Source organism: Zingiber officinale, chromosome 11A (assembly GCF_018446385.1).
Source record: "Zingiber officinale cultivar Zhangliang chromosome 11A, Zo_v1.1, whole genome shotgun sequence".
Classification (NCBI taxonomy): domain Eukaryota; kingdom Viridiplantae; phylum Streptophyta; class Magnoliopsida; order Zingiberales; family Zingiberaceae; genus Zingiber; species Zingiber officinale.
In genome coordinates, this window is record NC_056006.1 from 83,492,642 (window position 1) to 83,503,835 (window position 11,194).

The 11,194-nt window shown below is 35.2% G+C and overlaps 1 protein-coding gene across 3 annotated transcripts; it reads right to left on the reverse strand.

The window, feature by feature from the left end:
- Positions 1-541: 541 nt before the first annotated feature.
- Positions 542-9,231, reverse strand: LOC122032345 (translocase of chloroplast 34, chloroplastic-like). 3 transcript variants are annotated; one of them, XM_042591626.1, is made up of 9 exons: positions 9,072-9,231; positions 8,807-8,908; positions 8,607-8,714; positions 8,407-8,531; positions 2,254-2,382; positions 2,118-2,181; positions 1,256-1,324; positions 989-1,150; positions 542-900 (listed from the first exon to the last, which is right to left on the reverse strand). In XM_042591626.1, the coding sequence occupies exons 2-9, from the start codon at positions 8,903-8,905 to the stop codon at positions 793-795; spliced, it is 864 nt and encodes a 287-aa protein (XP_042447560.1). In that variant the 5' UTR covers positions 8,906-8,908; positions 9,072-9,231; the 3' UTR covers positions 542-792. The 3 variants fall into 3 exon arrangements, with proteins under 3 accessions (XP_042447560.1, XP_042447558.1, XP_042447559.1); XM_042591624.1 differs by having other exon boundaries at positions 2,118-2,382; positions 9,072-9,230; XM_042591625.1 differs by having other exon boundaries at positions 2,118-2,382; positions 8,807-8,916; positions 9,072-9,228.
- Positions 9,232-11,194: the final 1,963 nt, after the last annotated feature.

Genomic DNA, 11,194 nt, shown 5'->3' on the forward strand with positions numbered 1-11,194 from the left:
CGGTGGACCTCGTTTAGTGCAGCGCCTAACCCAGAGCTTCTAGTCGCATTCCATTCGTGACATATCTCACTTAATTCCATTGGGGGAGGAATCTGCCTCCCCCTCCGCTGCAAACGGATCGACAGATGCATTAGCGAGGCATCGTGGACGATCGGAGGGAGGCGAGGAAGCTTGGATCGGGGCTTCGTGTCGGGGACAAAAGCGTCCACCACAAGCGGTCGCTTTCGATCGGCTGCATAAGTATCGTTGGTGCTTAATTGTTGGTAGATCATCGGATGGTTTTGTTGGGTCTTTTGTGCTGGTTTTGTTGAGCCTTTTGCGCTTCATTGTTGGGCCACTAATTGGCACAGTGACCGAGTCAAATCCGTTTAATCAGTTAATCACAGCCATCCAATTTTAGAAAATCAGTTCTCATGTGGTACATACAGTCCCTTTTGGTTTATGAAGATTATAAATTTTTTTTTTTTTTGTATAAGAACACTCATTAGAGCTATGGACAAAAAAATAAAAAATAAAAAATAAAAAATATCTTGAAGAATCCTTTTGCCAAGCACTAGAGGAACAAAATTCATTTCAAGTCAGGACTGCATATCATCATTTTGACTGCTGTAGCAGCCCCAGGAAAAGTAGACCAACAATACATGAAAAGCTGAAGGTAGTAAATGAATCCAATATTCCGCCTGAAACAATAATTACATATTAAGTAGAGACAAAAGGAAATAATAAAAATATATGCACGCAGCAGAATCAGTGTATCTATCACATTCACAATAACCATGTCCCTGATCTAACTCAGAATCTATCTGCCTTCTGGGATGCCCATGTCTCCCAAGCTGGCCTTTTTTCTGTTTCAATATCTCTCTTGATAGTCCGCTGAATACCTTTGATGATGAAGAAATACTGAAATATGGATGATAAATCTCTGAGTTTTTAACTTTCATAGTCAAATTTCATCTATGTCTACATTAGGTTAATGTACAAAGATGACCTGAAATGCTAGTATAAGAGGAATGAAGAACTTTCCCCTCTCGTTTGGGTTGGGGCCCTCGATCAGCTTCTGGTCGACTGTTATAGGCTTGCTCCCTTTAGCACTTACTGTTGTGACTACTTCAACCAAATTTGGAATCCAAGCAATACCACTAGGCAGAATCTACATGGATAATTGTCAAAGTTACTTAGGAGTGGTCTTGACTTCAAGTCGTAAAAGATGACACAAGTCACACACAATATGAAGAGAGAAAAAAAATCAACAAACCTTTTCCCCGTCAGAATTGGTATTGCATCTCCCACTGTTTTCAACCAGGGCAACAGGAATGGGAGAATCCTAGCAAGAGAAAAAAAAAATGAAAAATATCTAAGTACGGATACTTGGACTAGGTGACATCACAGAATGAGTTAGGCCAACTAAATATAACCAGAATAAAACCCTGAACAAATCCAAGGATATCAGATTTGTCCAAACAGACAGACAGAAAAGCTTATACATACACATCAAAGGAAAAGTAAGGAAGCACATTGCTAGACTTGGAAACTTGCCAGCAGAGCCCAAAATCACTAGTAACTCCAACCTATTGTTCTTGTTGGAAATCGAGTAGCAGCAAAACCACTGAAACAAATGCAAAATTTGGACGATGACATGAAATGCCCATGATGCTCATTGAAGACAGTCTATACTTGTTGGATAAGATATAAAATATATAATTATACGTTTGTTTTGAGTCAAACTACTCAAATTGCATATGCAAACAGTCCCCTTTGAAATAAAAAGAGGCAAGACAAGATCAAACTGTTGGTATGGCACTAAATAATGTTAAATGACAATTTCTCCAAGCAAACAAAATTCATGTTGGCAACTGCCTGATATGAAGACAAAGATGGAAGGAACCATTCAAATCAGTGTTTTATTACCATGAAGCATTTTTAGATTATTTAGTTTTTAATGAATTTTACCATTTGCAGAGAGGAATGAATAATATAATGTAATCATTTAGGAGCTGATAAATATGTTACTGAACGCTAACTTCTGTAAATTTGTCAAGACAGCATAAACACACAGTAATAGTTGCCAAGGAAAAAAGGAAAGATTTTAAGACATACAATAAATGAGAACTTTATACCTCAAACTCTTGCATCTTAATTCGGGCACCCATGCGAATGCATTTCAATAGTGTTTCTGATCGTCTGGTGAAGAATTCATCATAGCTCAAACCATCTGGTGGAGATAATTGTGCATGAGTTAAAACAACAATAGACCTTTGCCAAATTCTCTTCCCAAATGTGTCAGTGATAGCTTTGATAACTTGCTTATCCAAATTATCCACTCTATATGCATCCAACCGGTCCACATATAGAAGAACATCAATAGTTTTGTTCAAGAGAAACCTGAATTGTTTTGGCAGAAACAATAAAAGCAATAAGTTAAAGTGGCTAAAGACATGATGAGGATATAAGTAACCAATAATCCTATCAGAATAAATCTTCTAATATGAAAATAAAAAACTTCAAAGAAAACGAAAATGGAACATCATTACAAGAAGAGGAGGTAGGTAGTTCATTATCGCAGTATCCTAAAAGGTGATCTAGGTGGACTCATATACATATGTTGCAGGGGACCCATCACATATAGCATGCATATGCGATCACCCAATACAATTTGATTCAGTAGGCAGGGTATATGTGGCTGACCTCTAAGAAAAGCCAAAAATATAAACAATGGTTCATTCCAAAAAGTCTGAATCAAAGTAAATCAAATAGAAACACTAGTTTGGCTTTTGTGCTGTTTTTCTTGTCCTCATTTTTGGTTTGAGAACTTGTAAATGTTCAACTTCAACATTTATTTTTCAAGGGTTGAATCATATGCATGTGATATCTTATTCTACATCAATATAGATCGTTGTTTATTATGTATTATATAGCATAATTATATAATTTATCTGTGTTCTAGAATGTGCCCTAGGCGGCCGCCTAGGAGCTCGGCGGCCAGCATGCCGCACCGGAAAGGTGCTGGGCGGCAAGCCTAGGCAGCCCAGCCGCCTAGGCGTTGCGGAAATTTCAGATTTTATTTTATTTTTATTTTTATTTTTTTCCATTTAAAGTCCTAAATCCCTATTCAATCTTATGCTGTTTCGACTGCCCCAACGGCCTCTCGCCTCCTCCGGAAGAGCTCGACGATTGGTAAGTTTTTAAATTTATTTTATGCAATTTTTTTCACCTCCCACGACGCTTCCAATGTCGCAGGATGCGTCTGGTGCTGCCAGACGAGTCGCTAACAGCTTTTGGCACTGCCGAAAGTCTTTAGTGAAGCGTCCAGTGCCACTGGAAGCTTCCGGCAACTCGTCTGACAACCACAGACGTGTCCGGGAATGACCCGCCGCCGCCGGAGTTCAGCACAATCATGCCACGTCGCGTTCAACACAGCCTCGCAATGATTTTTTTAACTTATTTATTATTTATTTAATTCAACAATTTCTCACTTAAATAGGATAATTTGAATAGACTTTTATACACCCTTAATTATCCCAATAAATTATATAAAAAATATATTTAAAATTAAAATATTTTTATAAATTTTATATAAAGTTATTTATATTTTAATAATATTATATTTAAAATTTAAAAATTCTAATGAATATTATTAATTAATTTATATTCTGATATTTTATATTTAAAACAAAAAATTCTAATATATTTTATTAATTCATATAAATCATATTTATATTCATAATTTTATAGTTAAAATGTTAAAAAAATCTACTAAAATTTATTAATTCATATAAATCACATTTATATTCTGACAATATTTTTTTAGTAATTTATATTAATATTTTTTTACTGATTTATATCCTAAATTTATTCTTAAATCACTTTTCATGTTATCACAATTACAATGACAAGCAATCCATCTTCGACGACATCCGTCACTCAACCCGAATTAGGAATTCTTAAGAGAGTCAAATGACATTGAATGGGAGTTTGGGATGCTGACTGATCCTAAGAACCTTGACAAAATTAAATGTAAGTTGTGTAAAAAAAACGATGTCAAGGGAGCATATAGGATTAAGGAGCACACAACAAATATACCTAAAAATGTATCTGGCTGTCGAAAAGCATTTCAAGAAGTTAAAAATAAGTACAAATAGACTATTTTAGACGGGAGGAATAGAAAGAAGAATAAAATAATGAAAAAACAAAATTGTAAAATAGAGGTGACTATTTCTCTAGATGAAAAAGGTCCTGAATTTGAAATGATAGATGGAATTAAAAAACCTCTTCCACTTGGCCCCATGGATAGATATACATAGGTAATTGCTCCAAAAAATGTAGGTTCCAGTGGGAGTAAGTGTTTCGCCAAACAAATATAAATGAGACTCTTTTCAAAGAGAGAACTCAATTAGTTCAACAATATGTTGGGAGATAGGTTTATGAAAATGAAATCTCATTCAATGTTATTAATAATTATAGCTTCAAGCAACTAATGGAGGCAGTGGGTCAATTTGAACTTGGATTTAAGCCTCCAACTCAATATCAACTTAGGGAGATAGCAATCGCTGAAGAAACATGAAAAAGAATGGGCAAAGAATGACTGCTCAATCATGACAGATGCATGGAGTGATAGAAAAAAAGAAACATCTTAACAGTCTTCAGACGAAGCACATACAGTTGAACTTATTTTTGAGTATGTTGATAAATGTATTGAACAAGTAGGAGCTCATAATATTGTACAGATTGTAACAGATAATGTCACCAACAATATGGTTGCAGATAAATTAATGAGAGAAAAGAGGCCTGGGATCTTTTGGAGTTCATGTGCAATTCACAATCTCATGCTTGAAAGTATTGACAGGCTTCCACAATATAAAATGGTTATTAAGCAAGCCAAGTCTTTTACCATTTTCATTTATGCTCGCCATAAATTGATGAGAAGTTTCACGAAGATGAGAGATATAGTCCGGGAGTTACCAGGTTTGCATCAAATTTCCTCACATTATAAAGTTTGAATGAAAAAAATAGGGTCAAGTTTACAAGTGATATGTGGGAGAAATATAAATGGTCAAAAACAAACAAAGGAAAATTGGCTTACTCTACTATGATGAGCATAAGTTTTTAGAACGGTGTGACACTTTATTTGAAAATATCTACTCCTTGATAAGAGTTCTTCGATGGGTAAATGGAGATAGAAAGTCATCCATAAGGTTTCTATATGGGGAGCTTCTTCACACTAAAGAAGACATAAGGTGACCCTGAACAACGTGGAATCAAACTATCAACCTATCATAGTGATTATTGAGTCAAAAATGAAGGATAGACTTGATACATCATTGCATACCACTGCATTTTGGTTGAATCTCTATTTTTACTATAAAGATAGTTCTATTGCTCTTTATGAGGAGGTCACGACAGGGATTTTTTAATGTATGAAAATTTTGCATGCCAATGAGTTAGATCTACAAGATACAATTATTATCAAGGGATTTGTAAAATACAGAAACAAGACTGCGTTATTTGAAAAAACACTGATAGCAAAAGTATGTGAAAAAAATTATGGTACATTTGATCCATGTGCATGGTGAAGTACATACGGTGCTCACACACCCAACTTACAAAGAGTGGTTGAGGATACTTTCATCAACTACAAGTTTATCTGGGTGTGAAAGAAATTGGAGTGCCTTCGAAAGAGTAAGTTTTAAACTTTAAGTCTTTAATTAAAGTAAAGTATTAATTTTTAAAGTTTTATATTCATGTTACTATCTATAATATTTACTCTCTTTTTTTAGATTCATACAAAGAAAAGAAATAGGTTAAATGTCAACAAATTGAATAAAATAGTATTTGTCCAATTTAATGCTAGATTGTTTAACAAATAAAAAAGAGAAAAAGAAAGGAATGTCGATGTCCTTCTTGCAAAAGATGCTTCAAATGCACAAGTTTGGATTGTAGATGGTGGAGAAGATGATGAAGTTGAACTAGGTTTTGTGCTCACATGGCAAATGATTAATGAAGCAAATGGAGCAGATAAAAATCTACAACTCCGAAGAAGCTCTAAAGTGAGAGAACTTCACGAGAATGGTTTTACGTCCGAAGAAGAGGAGGATCACAATGATGATATTGAGTTTGTGTCCGATGAAGAACAAGTTGTTAAAAATTATAGAGAAGTAGAATAAATTTAATGTTGAGTGTCCGATGATATTGAGTTTGTCTAATGATATTTTATTAATTGTATAATTTTGAACTCATTTTAAATTTGATGTTATTGTGTTAGAGTTATAATATGTGATTTATTATATAAATTATGTTGATACAGAAAAATCTGCCTAGCGGCACCCAATCCCCACCTAGGTGGCCTAAGCGCTGGTCTGACGCCCGACTAGTGAATTTTAGAACATTGTTATTTATATAAAATTATGGCTATTAAACTAATGAGCCATACAATAAAAATTTGAAAAAAAATAAATAGAAAAAAGATTAAGGAAGGAGACCACGATGATCGAAAATTAATTTGGGCTCATGTTTGAAAGATCGACAATAGAAGTTATACATCTTAGACAACTAATTAAAAAATATTGAGAGCAAAAACAAGATCTACACATGGTATTCATTGACTTAGAAAAAGCTTACGATAGAATCCCAGAGAAATTATATGAAAAATTCTAGAAAATAAAGGTGTTATCGTAACATATATTGAACTAATTAAGGATATGTACGAGGATATAATGACCAAAATAAAGACTTCGGGCGGAGTAACTGAAGCATTTCTAATAAAGATAGGTTACATCAAGGATAAGCTCTAAGTCCCTATCTATGTACATGAATTATGAACGAACTCATTATACACATTCAAGACCATACCGTGGTGCATATTGTTTGCAGATGATATTGTTTTGGTAGATGAAACACATGAAGGGGTAAATGCTAAACTAGAATCTCGGCGGAAAACACTAAAAGAGAAAGGTTTTAGACTTAGTAAAATAAAGGCAGAATACATGGAATTTAAGTTTTGCAATATTAGACGTAATGAGACAATTGTTATGATAGGAGATAATGAGTTGCCCGGAACCGAGAACTTTAAATATTTAGAATCATTTTTGCAAAACGATAAAAGAATTGAGAGAGATGTCTTACATAAAATACAAGTAGAATAGCTGAAATAGAGGAGATCGTCGGGTGTTTTATGTGACCGTAGAGTATCTCTAAAACTTAAAGAAAGTTTTACAAACCCACGATTAGACCTACTATGTTATATGGAGCTGAATGTTGGACTATGACTCGAGTACATGAGCAGAAAATGAGAGTTGCAGAGATGAAGATATTAAAGTGGATGTGTGGGCATACGAGGATGGACAGAATAAGAAATGAAAACATTAGAGAGAAAGTCAGAATTGCATGTATTGGAGAAAAACTTTGAAAGACATGTTTAAGATGGTACGGATATGTACTTAGATGATCAATAAATGCTTCAGTTATGCGATGTGAAACTATGACAAACACATTAAAGGAGAGAGAAGAAGATCAAAAGACTTAGTTAGAAACAATTAAACAAGATAAAATTTATTTAAATATAAATAATGATATAGTAGCAGATAGAGTTCAATGGCGTAAAAGTATCCATAAAGCCGACCCCACCTAATGGGATAATAGTTGGTTGTTTTATAAAATTACGGATAGGTTGATCCATACACTTCTTTTATATATTATATTTTTATTAATATAAATAATTTTAACATTTTTAAACATTAACGACATATGCCCCATCGCCGAACAATGGTGCAATGGTAAGGTGCTTGACAGATTAACCAAGCACCTATGGTTCGATTCCCAACTACGGCGCACTGCAGACATTTTTCTCCCGTGGGGTGAAAAATCTAGGGCGTTGGCTGCTAAGCAAGGAGCTGCGTGCACTTTCAAATTTACCCTAATGGCTAGCGGAAACTTTCCGTGGGGCCGAGCCAGCCACTTATAGGACTTAATCGGTTCGAAGAACTAGATACTTGATTATCAAAAAAAAAACATATGCCCCTGAATATGACATGCATATGAGAATGCAATGAGTCGAACACATCACACTCACATTTTATTTTTAGAATCTTAGTCATCTGCTTAGAAAAGATGAAAAATAATAGCCAAATAGAAATAAGAACTGAACTAATGTCCTGATCGCAACAGGTTCCTCTGAGCTATGCATGTTATCTCCTATAGATATAATGCTATTATGGTTAAAGATAGTTCAAGAATTTAAATTTCAATTACTAAGAGAGGCTCAAAGCAGATTATAGATATTATCCAATAGAAAAATAATCAAAATATTGAGATTTCATTCTTCTAATCAAATGCGATTTGCAACTCCTACACCTTTAACCTACAAAATATAGTTTGTGTCCTTCTGGGTAATAACATTGATTGGGTACACACCTTTTTATGATTTCAATAGCCTGTTCGTTCACATATCCACCTTCAACAAGCCCTGGAGTGTCTATGATATTCAAGGTGAAACCTGCCCTAGTCCGAGAGCACATCATAGGTCTCAAACCCTCAGACTGCAAAAGCATAAAATAAATTGACAGTATACAGACAACTAATATTAAACCAGCATTGAAGCAAAAAAGACAAACCTGAAAAGCACTAACAGTTGCCACCCTCTCCCCTAAGATGGAATTCAAAGTGGATGACTTCCCCACTCCGCCCTTTCCCATCAACAGAATTGTCAAGGTGCTTGCATTCTAGAGAAAACAAACAGGAAATAGAAATTAATCAAAAAGAGTAAAAATAAAGGAGAATCCTCTATTAAAGTGTGATATTAAGAGAGAAGAACCTCTAGCTTTAATTTTCCTAATATTTCATGTAATTTGTTCTGCGTAGCAACAGGGAACTGCTGGATCCCAGTCCATTCACGCGGAACTTGCGCCGCCATAACCTATCGGCCTAGAGATTTCAGCCATCGACATGACACATATGAACCAAAAAGATGAAAAAATTCCACCGGAAAAATACTTCACGAGCAACAAGACCCGAAATAAGAATACTCTTTTTTTTCGTAAAAAAAAAAAATCGCACATTCTGGATAAGATTGCGATTACCACTAGCGATTGAACTTCGGATGAAAGTGGCGCGATAAAACCCCAACGAATCGAAGCCCAGAAAGGCCAAGGAGATCGTAGGAGACGTGGAGCGGAGCCTCCGAGGGTTTTGCTCTGGGCTCGAAGGAGAGCGACGAGTAGTAGGAAAAAGGGTAGATAAGGTGCCGTGCCGAATCGGGACAAGAATAAAATAATAAGCTGAATTTAGCTTTGCTACAATTGAAGCCCAATTTCTTAACTCAGCCCAAATATAGACAAGCAATCCATCCAATACACAGTTCATATAATTGAGTATGAAGATTAGCGTTAATCATATATATTTTTATTAATCTACCTGAATTTACTCCAAACAAATCTTAAAGATAAAGCTTATGATTTTTTTTTTCTTCTTATAATCGAGATGCCGGATTAATCCGAAAGCACAAACCTATTCACCCCTAACAACTAACTTCCATGCAATACGTTGTAATTGAAATTCAAACTGTGAATATTTGATAGTATGTTGAATATTTTAGCATTGCATCATGTCCGGGTATAGCAAAAAATACATGATTCATACTAAACCTTTCTTTTTAGTAGTAAACTAATAATTACATTAACTTAGGCAACATATTTCATATTTTTTTATGACATTATTTTTGTTGGGAAAGAAAAACGAGGGGCAATAAGTTATTGTTAGCTGAGCTGAAAGAAATAACTACAGCCAGAATTGAGGCTCGTCTCTTGAGCACCCAACATGGTAATTAAAAATCTTGGAAGACTGAATTAGGAATCCCACAAAAATTTACTATCCACATCAAGAAGACTGGTAAATAATGGAGCTGCCTGCCATTCATGACCAGTCAAATCTCTATCTGAAGTATAAGTAACCAGTTAAACATCCTACAAACTAAGGATTGTGTATTCTTGGAAGTAACTATATCAAAAACACTGAAAAAAGCAATTTGTAGACCAGTAAAAAATTATATTATTATGAGCAAACGAGAAGGATCGATAAACTATGCAAAGATATCTAGGAACGACTTATAAAGATATACTTAGCAAGAGTATATTACCGACATTGTATCAGTGGCTTGAACATTGCAAGAGTCATGCTCAAGAAATGAAGACTCATTAGGCCAACCAATTATACTATGTGAACTTGTCAGTGGCTGTTGTACAAGGAGAGGGAGCAACACCTCTCAATCTTTTATTGGTACAATTTCCTTTGAATTAAAATTGACTAGGTTAATTAAGGTTAAGTCTTGACTGGAAAAATCTTAACTGGAAATTAGGCAAGAACAAGACCAAGAGATAGTTGGCAGAAGAAGAAAAATCAAGTAGGTCAATGTTGATGAGATATTTAGTATAAAAAGTCCCAGTGAGTGAAGCTGGGTAGTGGAGAAGTCCTAGTGAGTGAAGTCGGACAATTGAAAAATCCTGATGAGTAAAACCAAGCAGTGGAAAGTTCCGGTGAGTGAAGTCGGGCAATGGAAAGTCCAGATGAGTGAAGTCAGATAGATGGAAAGTCCTAATGAGTGAAGCCAGGTAATTGGGAAGCCCTAGTGAGTTAAGCTAGGCAATGAGGAAATCCTAGTGAGTAAACTAGGTGGTAGAAACCCTAGGGAGTGAAGCCAAGTGGGAAAATCCTAGTGAGTGAAGCTAGATGATTGAAAGTCCTGATGAGTGAAGCTAGGTGATGAAAAGTCTTAGTGAGTGAAGCCAGACATTAGAAAATCCAGTTTATGAGTGAACGGTGAGCTTCTGAATTGATTAAGTGAATGATTGAAGCTATCAATTGATCAGGTGATTGATTGAAAGAATTTCTTCGCAACGAATAATGAGTTTCCCAATTTATTAGGTAATCGATTGGGAGGAAAAACTCGTGACAAACAGTGGGCCTCTTAATCGATCAAGTGATCGATTAAAGTCACGTAATCAATTGACCAATCCATTGAGAGAAGAAAAAAGTTGTTGTGAGGTTTAGATGGCTAGATTTGCTCAGATCTGACATGGCAATTGATTAGGGGTAAAACCAACCGATTGGAAACCCTACATCACGAGGTATAAAGGATTTCGTCAATTTCAAATTAGAGCTCTTCTTCTCCGACTCTTTCTGCCAGTTCTTGAAGCTTCTTGGAGAC

Coding starts and splice junctions, on each gene's coding strand:
- LOC122032345 (XM_042591624.1), bottom strand. CDS start 8,905: ATGGCGGCGCAAGTTCCGCGTGAATGGACTGGGATCCAGCAGTTCCCT. Junction 1,151..1,255: donor CCAATTCTGACGGGGAAAAG/GTTTGTTGATTT, acceptor TTATCCATGTAG/ATTCTGCCTAGTGGTATTGC. Junction 901..988: donor CTCTTATACTAGCATTTCAG/GTCATCTTTGTA, acceptor TCCATATTTCAG/TATTTCTTCATCATCAAAGG.